The sequence below is a fragment of the Caenorhabditis elegans genome, chromosome IV (assembly GCF_000002985.6).
Source record: "Caenorhabditis elegans chromosome IV".
In the NCBI taxonomy this organism is placed as follows: domain Eukaryota; kingdom Metazoa; phylum Nematoda; class Chromadorea; order Rhabditida; family Rhabditidae; genus Caenorhabditis; species Caenorhabditis elegans.
In genome coordinates this window covers 7,839,168-7,861,985 of record NC_003282.8, presented here as the reverse complement: position 1 = coordinate 7,861,985, position 22,818 = coordinate 7,839,168, and the positions used below count along the sequence as shown (strand labels likewise).

The following is a 22,818-nucleotide window of genomic DNA, read 5'->3' as shown; positions in this document are numbered from 1 at the left end:
ACATTCCACCAAATTCAAAATAATGCATATATACATATATGTATTAAAATATTCAATGCGTGGGTACAGATAGTTTCTAAGTTGGAAATACAGTACTTTTTCAGGTATGAATGAAAGTTACACTGGAACAAATAGAAAAAATTAAAACCGTTTCTAAACTGAAACTTGAAAATTTTTGAAACTGAAACCTAAACTTAAACCAGAGACCTACTTGACTGCAACAATTGTTATCTACATTCAAAATCAAGGAAATTGCTGGGTAAATATAACCCGAAAAAGTTTATTTTTCGGTCAAGGATCGAACATAATAAAAAGTGAATTCTTATCAAAACAACATTCCTTATTTTTATTTCTCTAATATCTCATGATATGATCTATTACTTATATTTGAGGGGTCTCGGTAAAGAAAAGTTCAAGAAAAACCGATGGAAAAAGACAAAGAAAATGTGGCCGCCAAATTGAAAAAAAAGCGATATTTGTGTGTGTTCCCTCTTCTCATTTTTGTAATCTTGAAGATGATGCTGGATGCAACTTTTTAAATCTGAGACATGTGTCTCATAAAATGTTTTATTACTTCGCACTTGGGCGGTCGAAAGGTTAAGAGTGACGGGTTTCAGAGCATCCTGGAAAAAAAATCAAAACTTAACTTGCTAAAAACTAGGTGCGAGTACAACGAAATAAAATCAATGCTGTATAATCGACTTTAACTCTTGAATTATTTTAATTGAAAGTTAAGCTTCGTTAAAAATAATCATTTGTATTTTTAATTTATTTCAATTAGTTAGTTCAACTGAAATAAGTTTTGTTCAACCGTCACCAATAGATGAAAAATGATGAAGATACCAAAATGCAGCAAGTTTGGAATTAAAATTGTAGTGTTGACATTTTAACAATTTGGCTAAAGTGGTAGATCATTTTGCAAGCCCCACCACAATGAAAACCATCGAAAATGTCGGGTTGATTATAGATAATTATTTATTTATCGAAACTTAATACAAAAGGTAATACTAGGTTTCTTTTAGAAAATTTTTTAAATAAAAATGACAAATTGTTGTTATCTACAACTTCTTTTAAAGACTTCGGCGAAATGTGAAAGTGTAAAATATTTTAAAATCAAAAAATTTCCTCAAATCACTAAACACAATTTTACACGAAAATATAGTGTTCAAAAGCAACAATTAAAAAAAACTAGACAAAAGGTTAACAGTATCAGAGGGGAAAAAACGATTGTAATAAAAGTCAAAGCGTATCTTTTTCTATCGAACGTCTCCGACCACTAATAGTCAATCAACACAAGAATAAAGTTTAAACTCTCCTCAAAAAACAACACCGATTAGATGTAAGTACTGACAATTAGACGGGTAATTACAGAATGTGATGGTCACACTCTTGTAGGACTAAATAAACTGTATTGACCTTTTTATAAAAGTACAGTCAACAAATGATTTTATGGAAATTATTATTTCCACATGAGATGGATCTAGAGAGAGAGGCAGATGCTAAAAAGGAATATGCTATCGTATTTTTCTATCAGAGGTAACTACTTTTAATGCCAAAATCTCAAGTTTTATTTATTACTCGAAGCTCCTTGTATATCAGCTAAGAATCATGATAAGTCTGATAAAATTTTTTATTAAAATTTAAAATTTTTTGGAGTGGGTCTCGCAATAATGATAATTAGCTAATAGAGACTGCAGTACTAGTTCCTTTAGCTAGATTTAGATGCAAAACTGATTAATATTCCATACTAGAGAAAATAGAGAAAATCCAAAAACATAAAATATTTGAGAACAAGCAAAAGCGAAACGTTCGAGCTGTTACACTGTCTTTTGCAGACTGTGAAAAATGGTTTGCCGTAGAGAATGAGCACAGGAAAATGGGCGGATCTTGGTACATTCCACAGCTGCACACAACCATTTTCTGTCCCTCCCCTGTTTTCATGTCTTGATGTACTACCATCCCATCTGTCTCTCTTTCCGTTTTTTTTTCCTCGTCATCCCATTCTTCTAACAAATGGAATTGAGGTCTAAATTGATGAATGGGATTGCAAAAGGCACCAAAAACATATGTAGATGATATGCGAAATTGACAAGAAATCACAATAAAAAACTTTGAAACAGAATCAGATTTTGACTTCCGTGACATGATTTAATTAGGCAATTTGATAAGACTGATCGGAATGGCAAAGATTTCTGGCAGTTTTTGGCAGAAAAAGGGTTTTTGATCTTCTAAAACGATGAATCATTGGCAGAACGCCACAACTTTATAGCAAACTCCTGAAGCTCAAAAAAAAACATTTATTTGTTTTAAAGTTGCAGAAATCTAAAAATTTTGAAACGAATTTTTTGTATTCTCACATTGTATACTAAACTAAAAAATTCGCCGAGAACTTGGGATGATCAAAAGTTTTGAAACTACCGTAAAATGAAAGGCATGATAACATAAATTCCCTTTTTTTTTTCAAAAAATCGATATGCTGCGAAACAAGTTATGAATTTATTTTTTATTTGACCCGGAACTTATTACCCCTTTATTTTTTAGCAAATTAAACTCAATCGAAATGACGACACTTTGAACAAATATTGTCAGCTGTTATAGATAACAAGGAATTGTGAACAACAAAATATAATTCAATTCCAACATTTACTTTACCAGTTGACCTGTTCCTGATCTATTGCCTTATTTTGGATTGTTTTCAGAAGGAATAATGTCCTTTAAAGTTTATTTTCAATCTTCAACGTTACGTCAAAAGTTATTTACAGTTACAACATAAAATCTTTTTAGATCTATCGCCGATAGGTGTCACTTACAAAAATAATGAAAAAGATAATAAAAAATTCCAAAAGCCAGAGATAAGAATATTTTCTTAAAGAGCGATATTTTTTTGAAATCATTTTCTGAGTGTAGAAATGTTTTGAATATGATTCAAACGTTGAGTTTTAAATACAAAAACTGATGTTTGAAAGAATTGAACGGGATTTCTGAAACAAATAGTTTTGGGTCATTCAATTTTCGGCCGGCTCTGTGTATAGTTTCAAAATAAAAAGCACTTCAATTACTGAAAACAAGTTCATACAATTTAATACGGTTTCACATGATAAACAAAATCTCAAAAAAAAGCTATCTCTGTTTTTTCCTCCTCAACCGAGGAATTTGAAGTGGTCAAAAGTGAGAGTATAGACCGTTTCACATACCTCATAAAATCGGAAAAAGGTTTGTGGCTTGAGGTTGAAAACAAAAAGATGGAAAGTTGTTGAAAAAGATGATAAAAGATAATAAAAGATGGAAAACTACTCGGAAATACCAAGGATTCAACAGGAAATATTATAGATTTCAGAGACCACCTTGCATGGAGGTGGTGATAAACTAATCGGAGATGATGTTAAAAACGAATATTTAGTTTTAAATGCGTCGTGTGATGGTGATTCAGTGTTTGGAATCTAAATAACGTAAAATGTCAGTGGTCAACTGGTAGTAAAAACGCGGGAAATGAGTGAGGATTTCTGATTCTCGAAATATCTTTCTGGTCTCTTATCCATTCGTTCTATTGATAAGGGTTTTATGGATTAATGTGATCAATGTGACATAATATGAGTTTGCTTCATCTAAATATGTTTTGATTGACATTGACATATTACTCAATATGATTACTAGTTCGTTTTCATTTAATAGCTACGTCACAATACTATCAAACTCAATCGGAACTTCTATCAGTATTTGCTTCTTTAATGTTGCAGCTTATACCTTGGATAGTTGTTTCAAAACATTCCACGTAGTTCAAGTAATACACCTGGATCTTTGGATAAATAAAAAAAAAATTTCTACTTTTGTGATTTTTTTTAAAGCATCCTTTGACCAAATCAAACGACAATTGAAAACAACGCAGCTGAAAACTGGGGTCAGTACGGGTCATCTGCTTGATTAGTTCAAACCAATTCAAATCTCAGAAAAAAAGTTGAGCAGCTGTAACTGGTTCCAGTGCACTTAGGAGCAGATGTTGGTAGATGAACTGTACTTGATACGGTCAACTTACAAATCGTTGCAACAGTTTTTACAAAGCCCTGTGATCTATTCGTAAAACTGTAAAAACTAACAAGTTCAGAGACAAAAAGTTAAATAAACTACACTTTGAAGTCATAGAATTTATGTATCATTGGCGCATTGTGTCCACCCTTTTTCTTGATTACACAGTTTACCCATTCAGATTTTTATGAATTGTAGGATGAGCGGGGGAAAAGAAAAGAACAAGAGTCATAAACGAAGGAGGACGAGACAAATGAAGAGCCATAAACCATTTGGAAGAAGCAGAGGTGAGAGTCTCCCACCACCACCCGCATAAACAAATTCTGGACAGCCCCAAGAGTAAGAATGAGAAAATGAAAAAATTTGTTTAGATTCATTTTGGAATGCACTATCTCCGCGTGCAAGTTTTTGCAAAAAAAACGTTGTGAATGAAAATGAGAGCCACAAAAAAGCGTAAAAGGACCAGTGATTCATACGGTTCGTATACATTTATTGGAACGTAATGCAATACATATTAAGTTACCAAACATTGTTCCAAATACCCTATTCAAAAGTTTCCAATGAGCGTTCGTTTTAAGACAGGGGAAAGGTGAATGCTGTATTAAAGTTTAGCTTGTAGTTTTCGGGGAATAAAGCAGTTTTTCCAAATAACTCCAATAGTTAACATTTAAGAAACATATGTTAGACTGTGCTTGATAAAATTCCTTGTAAATTGGAAGAATTGAAAAAAATTTTTTTTTCATAGTCATATTTGGTAGAATTAATTTTGATCATTTTACTGGATTCTATAATGTTCAGTAAATAATCTCGGATTCAGAAATACATATATTTTTGCAGTGAAACCAAAATTGATTCACCATCAGAATTTTGCAAAATACAGAGAAACCATTTCAAATCGTTCTAAAAATAATAATAAATAATATGATTTAACATTTTTGGGCGATATTTGGCATATTAAGTGATAAACAATGATTCATGTTGTATCTACTTTGAAAACGTATTATTTTTTGGCTTCTGAAAGACAAATGTGTGGGGAAAACACTTTTAAGATAAATCCACTAATTTTTGCTTTTTTGGATAATTTATATTTTGACTCAATCCATTGAAAGTATGATTAAAAGCACGGGGAGCAATGAAGATTTCGCAGTTTTTCATTGTAAATTAAAAACTGTGAAATTTTTTTACATTTTTCATCATTTTCAGTCAAAGGCAATATGCCAAATTTCTGAGAAAATTTTAAATTTTGAAATATTTTGGGCGTCGTCGAAGTATGTCTAAAAATAAAAACAACTAAAGCAGTTTTGAAGCATTTTTTGTGGATTTCCAAAAATTATGATTAGTGAAAACGGACTAGTTTTCAGTTTTAACTGAATTAATAAAAATTCAAACAACTTTTGAAAAAGATTTGCAATATTATTTGGTCATTTCAGCACCAAATAAGTGATGTTAAATATTTTATAAGCTACTCCACCTTTAACAGACACAATCTGGAAATAATTCTTATAGTCCTGTGTAGTTTTTTAATGGCAACTCCCACCATGATAGGACTAAAGTTTAGACTTTAAAAAGTAAGAAAGCAGTGAACTAAAAAAACGAAACTTAATACACTAGTGACAACAACATTCCACAACGAAGCATGAAACATTTTTCGCTGGCAAATCAGCAACAACTGCTGCCCGTTCCAAATCAATTCATTGCAGGTTTGCCACGTCATATGATAAATGATATTGAATGCGAGAAATCGAATAAAAAAACATGAGATGATGCAGAAGTGTCAGAATGAGTGAGTCATCTGGCAGATTGTTGCACAATTAGTTATTTCAGTGTAATAGAGGAGGAGTTAAAGAGTTGGAGAACATGTTCAGAAATGTTGCAACTTTCAAATTATTGCTCGAAAAAAATTACATCAGGACCTAGTTATGATTATTCACAACACAACTTATCAAAGTATCAAGCTCGATCTGAAAATTTAAATTTTATTCGAAAGATGAGCTCAAGCTCAAGCTCAAAATAAATATAATAACAGTTATTGCTACAAGAAACCTGATCTACCGCAATCTAGGATACAGTAGGTATTATTGCTCATTCAGCAAAACACTAGTTATTTAAAGATTATGCGTATCTAGAAAATTGAGATAAGTCATTTTCCAGAATTTTCTGAAAAGATGTGTACATAGACTACTGTAATGATGGCGCAATGGACGAAAGTGATCATATGAGGGGAACATTTATATCATAATCAAATCAACTAGAGATACAGAGAGAAAGATGAAATGCCGAAAACTCATTTAAATGCTAATCGGCTTGGCCGAAGAATTCGAAACAGGTATGGACATGAACTATACGAACTGCCGGCCCCCTCTATGTTGTCCAGGAGATGCTCGTGATTTGAAACGGGAAAAAACGGGAGAAGTTGCACAAAGTTGCAAGAAGTGACGTGTGGTGAAGTATCTCATTTAAAATCACAATGACAAGAATAATGACTCTAGTATTACGAAAATATATGAAGTTCTAGATGCCTTCGAATTTACAAGCGTTGTCTGAATATTAATTCAATCCGTATTTTTTAATACATTCAGATTTTAATTTAAATTAGATTTTTATGAAGGGACCTTTTTTAAAAGGGAGTGCAAAACTTCAAGATTTTCAAGGTACAAACCACATCATAATAACATCGTTTTGAAAAGATTGCAACAAAAAATGACTGGTACGGTCAAAATTATTCGGAATCTTGTTGTACTTAACCTTCCTGGAATGCAGAGTGTCTGTTAGCATTGGGGTTAATTAAATCGCGATGACGTAATGAAGGTAATTACAATGTGAGACAAATACTATTCTACAAAAAATACTGTTTTTCTAAAACTTTTCTGATATTGAGTTATTTCACGTACCGTATTTTAGCCTATTGCACCAACATCACTATGATTTAAGAGTTCAAATTTTGCCTGTCTTAGGTTTTATCAAAAGTAGTTATATATAATAAAATGTAGTGAGAGATACCAGTAGCAAATTTTTGTGAATCAAAAAAGATGATCGAGAAACTGGCCGTCAAAGTGAAGCCAAGGGGACGCAAAACTAATAAGGGAAACATTTTTAATTTCAATTTAAAGCTTCTCTGTTACTGTGAAAATTATTTACGTATTGGAAATATGAAATCGAATAACTTATATATTTTTACTGTGTGCGAGACTTTAATAATAATCGTGGTAAGACCCACCGAGAAGAATAGCCGTTAGAGTCTCACGTTTTATTAGATTACGGTACATAAAATAACCATATAATATTTTTATAGTTTGTTCATAATAATCAACGTAATTTTCAAGAATATTAAGAAATATATTCTCACCAAAGAAATTTCCGAGAAAACGGAAATGTTTGGCGGATATTCTACTTCTTAAATTTTTTAAAAATTATTATTCGCATTGATTCCACCACTCACCAGAAACTGAAAATACCGTAATCCATAAATTTACCTCGACCCATTCAGAAAAATCAATTAGTTCAGAGAATAGAAATCATAGATTGAGAGTTATATGGAAAAATAATGTTATGTAGTCATTTCCAGCCAAAACAATCACATTTCTCATAAGGAAGAAGCCTCCCTCCTGAATGATCCTGAGATGCCAAACGAAATGAATTCCACCCCCGAATAAGGCAGTGAAATGCCAAACTTTATGACCGTATCATTGCGTAAGTCCGAATTCTCAACGTGATGACGTTGTTAACTTAATCTACAAATGCAGTTGTAAAGAAACTGAACGAAATTGGGGCGGAGCATTTTGAAATTAGCTGAAATTTTATGAATTGGCTCTACTTTCAGGTTCAAGAGGCGGCGATGAATACAGTTAATTTATGTGAACAAAAAATCGAAAAATAATTAGAAAATGCAGAAAAATGAGGAAAGAATGATAATGTCAAACTAATAATAATATAAACAAGAACAAAAAATGTTTAAAGTCCCATAGAAAAAGGGAAAATTGAGAGACGGGTGGCAATGTACACGTAAGGAGAGGATTGAAAAAAATTAGAGAAAAATTGAAATTATTGAGATGAAGATGAACTATTATTCTCTTTGGGGCGAAGAGTTTTCATATTGTATTGGAATATGACTTGTTGTAGATCTCTTGTTAGTTCACATGCTGACATTGGATCACGTGTCTCTATTTCACGAGCCATCATTGCAATCATTCGGCCTAAAATAATAATAATAATTAAATAATTTTGCAAATATGATGTTGAGATTAATCTCTCTTTTAGTTGTAGAGTAAGTTTTGCTAGGATTAAGGAGAAGGCTTCGATTTATTGGGGGTAGAGAAGCCTTTTGAAGCTGGAGCACGACCAATGGGTAAAAGATTAAAAACCATTCCTATTATTCTAAAATAACTAAATATAATCAATTAAAAATAAATATTTAAAAAGACTTTTCAAAAAAATGTGGAAATATTTTTTATTTTCAGCCGCTCGGAAAATTCCCTCTTGACTCGAAGTAAATTTTTTTTGAAATTTTTTAAAGTTTTATTAGGATTTTTTAATTATTTCATCATTGGCCGTAGTCCACCTTTAATGCAACTGTGCACATTACTTTGCTTAATAAAAAATATGATTGAAATTTTAATTCAGCTATTTTTGTCATAAAACTGACCCAACAGTGTCCATTTATCTTCTACTTCGGTGTTATTTCCATTAATTACTCCATTCATCGATGATTGTGCCTGAGAAGATGAAGTTGAAGACATTGATGGTGTTGTTGTTGGAACATCCATTTTCTTCAAAAGTGCTTGTTGAATAGCCGACGGTGGAAGAATCATAGAATTCAATCCGAGAATGCCATTTCGTTGAGGAATCGATGAGCTGGTTACTGGGATCATCGAGGGAACGGCTTGCTGAATCATCTAGAGATTTGTTTTAGACATCTGTCTGACTGAGAATTTCCTGTTTCACTCACTTTTTTCAAATGTTTTTCGAGTGGAAATCCACTTTTGATTACAGCAGTTGCTTGTGCTTTTCTCTGTGGAACTGATTGAACTGTTTCATCCTTTACTTTTGCTGTTAAATCTTCTCTTGGTGGAACCCATGTTGATATTGGCTGAAAAGATGGAAATATTAGGTATTCATTAGAAGCTTTCAAGTTAAGATTTTTTGATCCTTTTGATAACTCACTGCGTTTGTGGTTTTTCTGGTATCATTGTACACGATCATTCGAGAACTTCCTGGAGGTGATTCAATTTCTTGCTTCACTCGTTTTAACGGTGGCCCATTTTCATTGTCCACTTTTCTGGAAAAAGATCTCCTCATTTCCTCAATCCCACTGCTCAACTTACAATATATTGTTCTTTTCCAACATTTGCTTCAATTCACTATAGTTTGGAGCTTGTAGAACTGATGTCGTTGAAGCAGCATGATCTTCTTTTTTGGATCTGGCAGCAATTAGATTATCAAGCACAGTTTGTATCGACTTGTTTCCATTGATTGTAGTCGGCATTCCTATGAAAGCAGTTGATGGTGAAGATGCAGCCATCCTTGAATCTTCACTTTGAGATGATCCAGATGGAGATGCAATTGCTAGACGTGCCGATAAGCCGGCCGAGCTGGATGGTTCTGAAATTAAGAAGCTCAAATATTTCATTGATATGAACGGAAATAATTTAATGGATCCTCAATTATTAAAGAAAATAGAACATTCAGTTGTTGAATAAAACCAATAACTAAAAGAAGACTATCTAAGAGACAATAGTGAAGATAGGAGGAGTCTGCAAAGGGGAGCACGGTACCCTACAGTTTATTACCACCTAATGACCAAAAAAGGTGTGGGTGCAAAGTGTCGGCGTGAATCAAACGATACTGCTCATCATGAGAGTCATCGCGGGGAAGATCACAGGAGAGAAAAATGAATCGAATGTATCATTCGTTTTTCTCGTCTCCGAGGGTTTATGGTCGATGTGGGAAACTGTGAAGAAGAGAAAGGAATAAATGAAAAAAGAGTTCTCACGTTTTTGAGTTTGTATATGAAAATTATGAAGCCACGTAGTTTTGGAATACTAAAAGGTTTCGAAATACGGTCCAAACATTTTTATTTTAGAAATCATGTCAGTACAGTGAATCTCAGGAAATTTAAAGTTCTGTATTACAGGATTAATCCAAAAATGTATTTCCCTAATTTTGCAAATTCTCTTATTTTCTTCTAAAATGAATGAAAAATTAAAACTCATGCTGAAAGTGAGTAGTAGGAGGAGCTCCAATAGGAAATGAGAAATAATCAAAACTTTACGAGTGGAAACAATTTGGCAATATTAATTCTTATTTACAGTTAATACATCTTGGATAAAGGTCAAATCGGAGAAATCCAGCTGCTGTCACTGAGTATTTACTTATGCACATTGACAAAACATGACTAAATCTCATATAGGATGTCAACGAAATGATGATCAAGAAAGGAAAAATTTCATAACTGTTTTGTCATAACTTTAGTAGAAGTTGATATAGGCGAATATTTGACCCTGTTATCCTTATTCAATTCTAACTATAAGTTTGAATAAATACTGTAGAAAACTTGATAATACTGAATTGTCCGTTTTCACCCATTCTCCAGCACACATACACAAAACGATGAGACTGCCCATGCAGGAAGACTCGCGAATATTGTGGGAACGGTGGTAGTAGATAGCATACGGCTCGCGGAGCCAACAGACACAATGTGGTGGGAAAATCGAAATGCGGACGAGACAGAGCCCAACAACCGCGCCATCATTCTTCAAGCCAACTGAGATACATCTCTGACATCCGTTACGTCGGTGGTTGACAACGTTGACGATGTCGCCGGTGATGATAGGGTAGCAATGAGTTGGAAAAATGGCATGAGAAGATGGGAAAATGGAGGATTTGAAGATGTATAAGATTTTCGAATATTTTTTGTTTTTTTTTAATTCGGAGTGCCCCTAACTTAAATTGAAATTTTGATAGCATGATATTTTAATAATCGACTAAACAAATTCCAGTTTGTAAAACATGAGGTATGATTAGAAAGTATCAAAACAAATTTTGAAAGACTTCTTGTTCTGAAAATCTTATGCCCAAAAAAACGGTTTATACATTTTATAACATTATTCTTTCTATATCTGAGAAGAGGGGACTTGCGTCACTACTACACAACCTGAGATTTACTAGAATTATTGACTGTGGGAAATATTAATATTCTACAACAAATGTGGAAGTAATACGTAAAAATAAAAGTTCCTACCATCTAAATATATATTCTAGTGCAAAAAATGCAAAATGTCCGTCCGCCCGTACATGTTTCCCATGCGCAAATCTTACTCATGATGAGTAGAGGGCACGAAAAGACAAAAAAGTAGAGCAAAGGATGTGTCCCATCAGAAGAAGAAGTAGAAGAGTCCGTGTTGGTCTCTTTCGTATGCGGGATGGTGTTGGTGGTGTCTGAGAAAGAATGGGAAAAAGAAGGGACACAACGGCATCGTCAGTTCACACGATAGTTCCCACGAAAAAGCAGGCCCATGAGTCCGTAAGAAAAGAGACAGGAGATGACAACAAACATGGGCCCAAACGAAGAGATGACTGGGGAGGAAATGATTGGTGAGAAAATTAGAGGGTTTTGTATGAATGGGAGAAGTACGAATATGAATCTTACCTTCAGTTTTGATGAAGTTTTCTGGAAGGAACGCAGGCATCAACCGAGTCGATAGAAATAGAAGAGGCTGAAAATAATATAATCTTCGTTGAATATAATGGTATATGGAAGAAAACGGTAGTCTTAACTAATAAATTACTTAACTAACAGTTTATTAAGACTCTGAAATGTTAAATAATTTTTTCGAAAGCTCAAAAATGTTGAAAAATAATGGAAAAATTGTTTTAAATCGCCCCTATAGTGCCAAAATCCAAATATCATGGTAACACTTTCCAAAAAAAATTGTAGATATTTTGAAATTTACTTATTGTTCTTAATTTTCCACCATGCTTGAAAATGATGAAAAATCTAAAAACTTTCGAAATGTTTTATTATCGTATTGGGTCTTTTTGGATAATTATTCAGACTAAAGCACCACTGACAATATTTCACCTATAATTCACAGCATTTGAGTAAAGAAAACTAGACATTTGAAAAAAACCGTCAAATACTGCTACCGAAACAAATGAAATATGCGGGACGAGAAAAGTGATGAACGAAGTGGCCTTCAGGTCATAAAGTATAACCAGACCGCCGTCCCCCTTTTCTGTCGAGGTATGACCTCATTGCGAGCCCCCGTATAGCAATCAGGTCACTCGCACATACAAAGTCGCCTTCATCGACAATCGACCTAGATTCCCTTTCCCGTTTACTTGGCCTATTTCGGACCCTGTTCATGCATATATATATATACTTTCTCCCAATTTATATTTCGAGAATTTCAAATAATTGCTAAACCTTTAGGGTAGTATTCCGTTGAATAAGCCTGGCTGCGTATATTTCTGCTCCAATTTTTTTTATTCAGAAAAAAAAACTCCAGTGGTGTGGAGACCGCGACAGCTGGTAGGCAGCTGTCAGTTCCGAAGTGCACAATGCACGAAGTTGGGAGGATGAAAAGGAAATTTAGAACTATAGAAACGAACTTTGTTAAAAATTCAAACTACAGTACTAAACTAATGCGTAAAAATGTGAATAATTGGGACTCAGAAATGTTTAATCAAATTATTTTTCAGCTAGAATAAAAATTTGGAAGCTATTGGAAAACTAGAACCTGTACTAAATTCCGAATAAAATAATTCTAAAATTTTGATTTTAAACAGGGTTTTTATCATGATTGAACTAGATTAAATTCCATAAAAATTGAATTTTTAATGTAGCTCTTTCTGAATAATTTTTCATAGGTAGTTCATTTTATGAAGGCTTTTTGGCGATAATATTTTTGGAAAATTAAGTAAAAACCCAACCTGATAATATTTCCATTTCGATACTGTTTCAAGGCTATCCTCTTCTTTAAACTTTTCCAATAGTCGTTCCCAAACAAGATGAACGTATGGGCCCGTTAACTTTTCAAGAACACTAATATCTGCTGTATCTCGGAACTTTATAATCAATTGTTTTCCGAAATCTTCAAACAATTGCTCTTGTGCTTGTAAATTATCCTTTTGAGGATGATTTGATTGCCATAATTCTGGTTTATCTTGAATCATATCGATAAGAGCCATGTACATTGCCGGTGAAAATCCTAAATCATCGGGAATCAATTCAGATTCGGCAAAAGCAATGCTGAATGCACTTGACATATTGCTCTCCAGTAGCTTTTGAAATTGAGCAGATTGTGGCGTTAAATTATAGAAATTATCAACTGGAGATCGCTGAAATATGAAACAATACATTGAAATATAAACAGGTAAAGGTGGAGTATGAGGATTTTTATAACTTTTAGTTAAAACTGGCAATTTCTCGTCACTCATAATTTTGGTGGTCAACCAAAAAACTTTAATTATTCGTATTTAAACATTGCAGGGGTTCAAATAAGCCACAATCAATTAAATTTCTCAGATAGGAAAACTTTGTCAAAAGTTTGGCAGTTTGCCAAAACTGTTTTGATATTCCGTATTTTGGTGAATTATAAGTGTAATTTTACTAAATCGGCACTGGCGCTGGAGCAAAAAATTAATTTTTTTAATCATTGCTCATTCTTGACCACTGTGAAAATTTTCACTTTGAAATACGAAACGCGCACTCACTACAAACAAAATAGTTATCATTAGAGACCAAAAAAAATCTGTGCAATGGAGAATTTCAGTAACCCATATATATTAAATTGAAGACGTACACCTTTTGGACGGTTTTTATTTTTATGGAGGTTTTCCGTTAGAACCTCGCAAAGATCAAATTAAAATAATGCTTATCCCTCAACAAATAAATTTAATCATTATTCTCTGAACAAAGTTGAAAACTTTCGGTTTCGGGTTTTTGAGAAAGATTGTAGTATTAAAAACATTTTTAAGGTTAAAGTTTGTCTAATCTAGCTCAAAAGTATCTTCGGCAAAATGTTTTTTTTGAACGTTTGAATAATCAAGGCGGTCCATTTAATTTTCAGAGGCATCTTTTCCAATTATTTCCATTTTTAAAAATTTAAAAACATACTTTATCGACTTTTGAGGGCCTGCCTCTTCGTTTTGCATTAACAACTTGTCCAACAGTTCTCAGTTCTAAATCATATTGCATTAAGTGATCTTCTCCAGAAAGATACAACATTTCGTCCCGGAAAATTCCTACAGGAAATTCAATTTCTTCCGTTTTTTGCATAACTACATTTATTTCCGGATCATTGTATAGCTTCGTTAATTCATTTCGTCGTTTCTTTGAAAGGCATCTGAAATTGTTTTGCATACATTTTGTAATAAAAACCAAATTAAAAATTACGGAATGCAATGCCTTAACAACGATTTATTTTCCGTTAAAAAAAATTTTCAATAAGATTACTGTAATTGATGGAGGCATATTTTCAAAAAGCTTGAAACAAAACATTTCTATTTGGAGTCAAAATTGAGACAGTTTTTAGCAAAAGCTTATATTTTATGAAATTTATCAAAGACACTTACCCTAAATACGGATAACTCGTGGTGGCAAACTGCTTCAAATAATCAAGAGTATTATTATAACGCCATTCTGATGGAGGAGCCGTCACTGAGCACCTCACGTAGCTCTCAACAACCCAACACCATTTTTCAATGACCGCCCATACTGCAATAAAGAAAAAATTAGTTTGATATGAAATTAGAGAGCAAAAATTCATCTCTGGGTCTTTTGGGAATTCTTAAATGCAAAAAAGATTAAAATTTATGAAGTTCTTGAATCACATGGACAGAAAAAATTACAGATACCTAAATAATTTTCAATTTACAATTGTTAGGTTCTAAAAAATGTTACTTTGTCTAACTAGTAAGTCTCCCTACTTTTCTTTGAAAACTTTTGAAGATCACAGATTTTTTACGTTATTAAAAATTTTTATAATGCCTTTACAATTTTGAGGTTTTTTTTTCAAATTAAATTATTAAATTTTCAATAAATAAAACTCTTACTCGAATAACCAGGATCCATATTTGACAAAATTGCGGAACATTGTTGAAATGAAGCTAGAACATCATCTTTTGTTAATCGTGCACTAGAATTCCAAATTGTCGGTCGGTCTTTAATGAGAGCAAGTAACAAACCACGTGGTGTATCATCAAAGTTGGGTGGAGACTGAAATTAATATTTTTTGGTACTTGAAGTGTATTGTCGTATATCAAACCCTTTCTTTTGCCTCTTTTAGAGTACTTATATATAATTCACTGAGTTGCCGGAACATCCGCTTTTATTTCTGCAAAAAAATATTTTCAAAAAAAAATCACGGTTCGCGCCACGGTACGCGTAAAATGAGATAACGAGAGGGTGCGTGAAGCGGAGAGACACAGAGAACATTGTGGGAATCATTGGCCACTATGAGAATTTCTAGGCCGTCAGGGAAAAATGAAAAAAAAGGGTAAAGTTCTTTAAAAAATAAGTTTTCCCATTTAATTTCCAGGGGGTTTTTAGTAGAAAAAAGTTGCAAAATTTTCGATTTATTTTTTTACTTCCAAATTCCAAAAATAATTTATCTGTTGGGAATTTTACAGATAAGGAATTTTTAACTTTGGGTGTTTATAAAACCATAGCATAAATCCTGACAGAAATATGATATTTTTAGTGTGATGGGTTTACAAAGTTCCTTCAGTACAAAATTTGGCGTACAAATAGAAAAAAAAGATTTTAGAAACAATAAAAACGCCAAGAGTTAATTGAAAATGTCAAATTCTTAAGTGCAGATGCACCATCAACTGAAATAACAGAAGTTTACCAATGATGAGGCACTGTAACCCATTGGACATAAAATCTAGATCACGGAAATGCTCATTTGCAGCACCAAACGCACTGAAAATGTGGAAAATGGGCAATACTGGAAGGCCACGCCTACTTTCTGGGTTGGCCAACGAATCTGGCAAATTTCTGAAAATAGCCCAAAACATGCAAACGGGCCGGGTATGTGTGTGTATATATATGTGTGTGTGTGTGTGTGTGTGTCTGTGTGTGTTCTCTCCCAACAGCGTGCCCTCCGTCTCGGCCTCGATCAATTCTCTCCAAACCGCCGATGGGCGGGACTTAACACAAGCCCCGCCCACATCTCGCCGCGTTCTATGTCATCGACTCTCTTCAAATTACACAATATCTCGATGTCTCTATCCTCCGTGTTTGCCCTGTTGTTTCTTGAACGTCGAGTGGTCGATGTGTGGGGGGTGGGGAAGGAGGCGGAGAGGGTGTGCCTTGCCCCCCTGGACGAAGACGACACAGCAGCCAGCAATAGTAGCGGGCGGCGCAAAAAAAGACATCTCGAGGCCCCACGGGCTCGAAAGAACCAAGAATATCTAGGTGATCGCAAACAACATTTAAAGATTCCGTTTTGTGAAGTATGGGAATTCTTCCCTACGTGACAATCATGAAATGGAACATCCAAATCTGAAAAATGTGTGGTTCACGATTTTTGAAATTGAGATGGAGTTGTCAAATAAAAGTTTTCAGATCTAATATAAAATCAATTTCAGATATCTGGTTCTTCTATGAATCTGGAGATATCTGGTTGGTAGATATCAGATATCAGATAACCGTGATATTTTTTCTTCAAAATACCTTTTAAAACTGTATTGTTTTCAGAAACATATTAGTTTACCATCTGTTCGATGAATGAGAAAAGACAGGTCAATAGATGAATGTACTGGTACGGTGCCAGATGGGCAGGCACCTAGACTTTCAATTGTATATTAACTTTTTTTGGATTTCTTGAAAAGATCACATATATTTTATATAATTTTGAATCAAAATAGCACATGATTAATCGCGTAGTTTCAGATTTTCCAAGAACATTGATTTTTTGATCCAGTGAAGATTTGCAGGTTTTTTAGACTTTATGTTAATACTACTCATGGTCGGCTTAAGATTATGAAGCACTTTGAAAATAAGGAAATATTATAATTTCATAAATTTCAGCAACAAAATATAGAAACGTACAGAAAATGTAGTCCATCAGCGTTTAACCATTTATACAGTTCGATACGCTTCTAATAATTAAAAAAATGTATCAGCATGAGGTTACATACTATTGAGAGTAGCGTTTACGATTGTTTCAATTTTTTCGATCATCTAATCTTTCTATCATTGCAATTCTCGATCAGTTTCATCAAAAATATTTTTTGAAAAAAAGCTTGATCTTTTATCCCGATAGTAAGCAATAATGTTACTTTTTTTTTAAAGATTATTTGGTAAGCGAATAGCATAATAAGTTTTTTGAATAATCAAGATTTTTCTTCCCATTTGTGTTCTGTTTTGATAACAACTGAACTGTCACGTGACTCCCTGATAACCTCATTCGTCTCTTCTTTTCCCAGTTACGTTACCGTCTTATACTCTCTCAGGCTTATCATCAACTTCTAAAAAAGACAAATGGTCAAATGAAAAAGATAGACAATAATTGGCACCTGCTATTTCTTCGATTTGTTTTTTTTGTTGAATTGAATTACTGCACACATTTGAAGACTGATGGCTACAGAATTATTATTTTTAGAAAATCTGTGTATTCAGATATTGTATAGTTGGCAAAACAATGCATAATAACAAAAGAAAAAACAAAATCTATATTCCCTGTAGTAAAGTGGATTTTGGCAACAGTACTTTTGTTTTTGCGAGTTAGAGAAATCGGGGTATACACATCCGAGGACTTGTTTGGAAATTTAGCTTAGAAGGAATATTAATCTATAAAATGTAAACTTTATTAACCACTTGGCCAACCGAATTGCGCCAAACATTTCGGTAGCTTTTCTTATATGAATAATCGACTTTTCATTGAGATCAATTTGTTCAAATATATTCCCTAGTTAGGACAATAATATACAACTTTGTAAATATTCTCAAACTGAAAATTATTTTAAAATGCTGTCCTGACAAAGGAGTCAGCAAGTTTTTATTGTATGCCTTTTTAGTATAGAATACACGGTTAGCGGTAGTTTAATTCTCAACTTTTCAAGAAACTCTTGTTTGGAAAAATTCAGGTTCGATTTGTTCCGATAAATGTTTTTTTCCTGCAATAAATAAAACATATCTTCTCTCCATACTTCTTCTCTATTTCCGATCCATTCATTCTCTCATTCTCTTTCTAACTTTCAACAATTTGTTATCATTATGTTGTCAGCAGCAGATGGTGGATTATTGAAGACCCTTCATCTTGGAGACTCATTGCAAGAGAGTTCAGAAGCTCCGCCCACAGAAAAAAGCAGCCCTTTTTGAGAGGAAGGAAATGCATCCATTAGTCGATGTCTTTTAGAGGACTCCCAGACGATGAAAGAAAGTGCAGTTGGATGGTCATGAGAAAAAGAAGAAAAGAACACTACATTTTTTGCTCGTTTTAGAAAATAAAAAAAATGTACTAGGGATTGAAAACTTCAAGGGAATCTCTAGACATTTTGAGCTTTCCGATTGCTCAATATTAACAAAATGTTAATTGATATCGAAATATTTTTTTAAGTGGAGTATGTCAAAATATACCAATAGAGGGCTAAAAAGGTTGAAGGTTTTTGGTATATTATCTTTTTGGTATATAAATTTGGTATATAAATAATTATTGGGGATTTTTACATGTGCGATGAATACAACAATGTTTTAATAAGATTGAATATTAAAAAGATTTAAAACTAGTAGAAAAAAAATTATGTAGGTCGACTTCCATATTTACGGATAATTACCATTTTTGGCTGTTGTAGAAGTTTTGAATATTTTTCTAACTGGCGCCAATCTACCTCAAAAAACTGAAAAAACAACCGAGTTTCAAATTTTGTTCCCTTCTGATCGGAGCATATTTTGGAAAATTTTATCGATAATTTTTTTTTGAAATTCACAGCCATGGTGGGCAGCTTATATGTCAAGCGTCAAAGTATTTATATTTTCTATTGATCATTTATTGAAATCTTAAAAATGAGCAAAGATATGTGCAGTCTAGAATCATGTGGTTCAAAACTAAAATAGTAAATACGGTAGTTGAAAATATATTTAAAATTTGTTTGAGTAGTGCTTGAACTTTTAGAAGTTTTAATCAAAATTGTAGTTGAATTCACTAAACTTGTTTTCAGTAAAAATGGAAATTTGGTAACAGTGAATGTCACTGTATTTTTTAAAACATATATCAAGTGGCGCACACATAGCTTTATCTTGCATGGAATTCGCCTGTAAATAGAAAATTTAAATTGTTGAAAACCCTCAGTACGAATAAATTTTTAATTTTTAAAAAAGTGTAGAGCGCACAATTTTAGCCAGTAGTCGCAAATTGTAGACATTTCTCGTCCAATTTTTAAATTTTTTTGACGAATTCTGTCTTTTTCATTTAATGTTTAAATTCAATAATTCAGAGCAATTTTGAAGCAAGCTTCCCGAAAATTCCAGTGCGAACCGGGATTTAAAATTTAGAGCCAGGCTTTTCTATAGTTTCCGGCTGGAATTAATCACCACTTCCCTCTATTCAAAATTTAACATCTATTGAATGAATTGAAAGAACTGCTGATGTCGTTCAAAATACAGTAACAAATCTAGACATTATCGGTGTTTTTTATTCACAATTTCACTGGTCAATTTCATTGTGCAGGTAATTCATTCGATAATGGTATTTATAAAGCCGAGGTTTTTTATATATTATTATTATGTATTTGAAACAGTAGATATTTTTACAATGTTACATGCATTAAATTAATTTCGATCAAGTTTCGAAAATTCCAGAAGTTGTATTTCCAAAAGTAAACCTTTTCAAGCCAAAACAGAGCTTTTCTCGTTGTCTATTTTGATGCCTTCTCTTATTTTGTTCTTTCGTTGCTCTCAATTCTAAAAACCTTCATTTCCTGCACCAAGAGCTGAAATGGAGAGCCGACACGTGACGTTTTCTGATGAAAAGGCGTTATTAAGATTTTTTTTTTTTCGTTCCGATTTTTTCGTTTCGGATTATTCTTCAGGGAGGAATTTGATTTTCAGATCGCAAAATAATTTATTTTTAAACAAAATCTACATTGTTGTTTTGAAAATTGCTTAGAAAATTTCTTACCGGCCACTGGAGCGTTCCTCTTGCTCCATTTGTATTATTTGATAAAAATTCATGGTTTTTCAAAAAAGTAAGAATTTTCTCATTCAGAATCAAATAATTGAATACAGAATAGCTCTCGACGCGAAATTACTGAATTTATATGGTGCTAGATCGATGCTCTTGTTGGCCGTCAAGTACACACATAAATTCAGTGGTTCCGAGTGGTGCTTTTAAATTGAATAATTTGTACCTGCGAGTAAGAAAGAAAAGTAAAACAAAAAAAGAAAAATGAAGAAAACTTTTCTCCTCTTCTACCAACACAATAATCGTTTAATCGACGTGTACAGTTCGGGAGGCCTGTTGCACCGATGGGCGAGGAAAAGTAGGCGGAGACACTTTTATCGGTCAATTCATATTCTAATATGTGTGCTGTTTGTTGAAAAAAGGTAAAAAGAAAGAGGTATGTGCTGTTTGCCATTTCCACGTAACTGATAACAAAATATATTGATTGATGTTTGCACTTTAAGAGTGACACTGTAATATGAGTGCAAAACAAACTGTTTTGAATGAATTTTTGTGTAGATTAATTTTGCACTAGATCGAAATTTCAGTTTTAATTGCAACAGGAATTCTCAACTTCTTTTCACTCATTTAAAAACATGAATTTTCGGCCTTTTATGTATATATGAAAGTGGCTGCAAAAATTAAAAGAAAAAGATAGAAAAGAAAGAAATGGAAAGGACCTTAGAAGATGTGCACGACGCTAAATTAATGAGTAAGCGGGAAAAGAAGAAAGAGGCGAAGAAAAAATGAGAAAGGAGGGAAATGTTTTTCTTTTGGGTGTTGGCTTCAAGAGGAAAAACACTAAATTTAAACTTGAAATTCAAAATTTTGATTTCTACATAAGTACATATCGTATTTTTTTATTAGTCTTGGAACCCCGCTTTTTACTTTGAAAGCCTATATCTTGGTTATTATTGGTTTTGTCAAAAATTGATCAGCTGTGAACAAATAGAGAAATATTCGAGACGCATTTTTAGTGTTTTACATTTTTTTGATAAAACCAAAGATAACCGAGATAAAATCTGCCCAAGTGGAGCTGTAAGTGTTATAGAAAACATTTGAATGCAAAATTCATTTAAAAAATGCACTTGTTTTCATATACATCTTAACGAGGTTAACGTCAGCTCGCCCGCTTATCGCCTTTAAAATTTCCACAAAGAAAAATAAACAAATATTTTGAAATAATTATTTAAATAATTTACGAAACAGTTAATTTTAATAATCAATTTATAATTCTGCCGTAAAACCATCGGTAACTAAATGATGAAAATATGAAGAGAATGGCATCCCGTGTGCAATTTCTAGACTAGTTAGTTGAATTTGGAGAAGCCGTATTTGATTTTTTGAAATTTTTCTTACATCAACTGATTTAGAATCAATCATCAATAAATGTTTTTGGTAACAAATGCCTCGTCGCGGAGAGGCATGTCTGACCATAAATCAGAAAATAGTCAAAACTTACAAGTTTATGTATTTATCTGTTTTTTTTTCAGAAAACAATACGAAGATGAGTAATAATAATCAAGAGTAGAAGACCACCCACACACACCAAAACGAATAGTAAAGTGAGCTTGTGAGCAGATGGAGAAAACGGCAGGTGAATACAGCGAAGCTTCTCGTTGTCAGGGAAACGTGCCATGACAACGTGTGCACTCTCTTCGGCAGACACCGCACGCGCATTTGACGGAAAGCACTAATTAACACATATGAAAAGAGAGCAAAATGGAATTGGGAAACGGGAGAGAATAGGTGGCGGATGGATGAAAAAGGAAAAAAGAGTCAGGTGAGAGAGAGAGAAAGAAAAGAGATTTGAATGGATGAAGTGAATGGGAAATGAAATGAGAATGTGGATTCACCTAGGAAACTGGCTCAAAATATCGACCTTTAATGGGCATCGTAAAAAGTAATACTGTTAATGGGATTCTAATTCAATGGGGGTCCGGGAAGCGAGGCGGTCAAATCGCTTCCTCCCTTTTACAATTCGTCCTAAAACAATTTTTAATTTCAAATACCATATTTCTTCCAATAATCTTGCACTATTTTGTATACAGGCTTTGCGGAAATTTCCGTAAGTTGACTCTTTTTTGGTAAATCAAACTTGAAAGCCGGCAAAATGGTGGGAAATTCGTATTTAAAAAAATTTTAACGGCATTAAATTAGGTTTTTGTCTAAAAGCGTTTATAAATAAATACAAATAAATGAATAAATAATACTGTTTCAAAGAAATGGGATATTCGAAAGTTATTCTTGTTGTCTCTAATGATCTCGCAATCTCTTGCCTTGTTCCTCAATTGAAAAAGGAAAAAAAACTTGACTAGATTTACAAGATAGAAAGGCATAAACTCATTTTGCAAAGTTTAACATTATAAGCAAGAAGGACAATTTAATTTCAAATACTAATTTTAAAAAAATCTGACAAGGGAGAAAGCTCCCAAATAAATCTACATAAACAAAATTAGCTCATGCCAAAATCTTCTTCTTTCAATCTTCTTTGAAAAAACATCATCCAGATTAAGTTTTAAACCTGAAACATCACTGGTGATAAGCTGGCATCAAACGTTTGAATAATAGCAGACTCTAAGTTTGAAGTTGAATTTAGCATGAGAATATATCTATCCAAAAGTGAATA

At 33.1% G+C, this 22,818-nt stretch overlaps 1 protein-coding gene and 9 non-coding genes across 15 annotated transcripts; 4 read left to right on the top strand and 6 right to left on the bottom strand.

Annotated features, from left to right (window-relative positions):
* Positions 1–7,013: 7,013 nt before the first annotated feature.
* Positions 7,014–7,034, top strand: 21ur-14877. The gene has a single exon (NR_056252.1).
* Positions 7,035–7,576: 542 nt separating this feature from the next.
* On the bottom strand, positions 7,577–15,364 carry C06A6.2 (the record flags this gene model as incomplete). Of its 6 annotated transcripts, none has more annotated exons than NM_171386.7 (11): positions 7,577–8,216; positions 8,666–8,915; positions 8,969–9,109; positions 9,184–9,298; positions 9,345–9,621; positions 11,669–11,735; positions 12,952–13,359; positions 14,138–14,366; positions 14,596–14,737; positions 15,076–15,238; positions 15,288–15,364. In NM_171386.7, 11 exons carry the CDS (start codon positions 15,342–15,344, stop codon positions 8,065–8,067), a joined length of 2,001 nt encoding a protein of 666 aa, NP_741449.2. The 6 variants fall into 6 exon arrangements, with proteins under 6 accessions (NP_741449.2, NP_741450.2, NP_001368435.1 ...); NM_171911.7 differs by having other exon boundaries at positions 7,860–8,216; positions 8,666–8,906; positions 15,288–15,356; NM_001380343.1 differs by lacking the exons at positions 12,952–13,359; positions 14,138–14,366; positions 14,596–14,737; positions 15,076–15,238; positions 15,288–15,364 and having other exon boundaries at positions 8,065–8,216; positions 11,669–11,708.
* C06A6.11 lies at positions 10,624–10,730 on the bottom strand. Its single transcript, NR_056250.1, has one exon. It is a non-coding gene; the product is annotated as an Unclassified non-coding RNA C06A6.11 (non-coding RNA).
* Positions 10,624–10,730, top strand: C06A6.10. Its single transcript, NR_056251.1, has one exon. It is a non-coding gene; the product is annotated as an Unclassified non-coding RNA C06A6.10 (non-coding RNA).
* Positions 12,208–12,349, top strand: C06A6.13. Its single transcript, NR_056249.1, has one exon. It is a non-coding gene; the product is annotated as an Unclassified non-coding RNA C06A6.13 (non-coding RNA).
* C06A6.12 lies at positions 12,208–12,375 on the bottom strand. The gene has a single exon (NR_056248.1). It is a non-coding gene; the product is annotated as an Unclassified non-coding RNA C06A6.12 (non-coding RNA).
* Positions 15,365–16,117: 753 nt separating the features above from the next.
* On the bottom strand, positions 16,118–16,330 carry C06A6.14. The gene has a single exon (NR_056247.1). It is a non-coding gene; the product is annotated as an Unclassified non-coding RNA C06A6.14 (non-coding RNA).
* Positions 16,331–20,257: 3,927 nt separating this feature from the next.
* mir-83 lies at positions 20,258–20,355 on the bottom strand. The gene has a single exon (NR_000446.2). It is a non-coding gene; the product is annotated as a pre-microRNA mir-83 (primary transcript).
* Positions 20,335–20,482, bottom strand: C06A6.9. Its single transcript, NR_056245.1, has one exon. It is a non-coding gene; the product is annotated as an Unclassified non-coding RNA C06A6.9 (non-coding RNA).
* Positions 20,483–22,449: 1,967 nt separating this feature from the next.
* Positions 22,450–22,470, top strand: 21ur-12272. The gene has a single exon (NR_056244.1).
* The last annotated feature ends 348 nt before the right edge of the window (positions 22,471–22,818 follow it).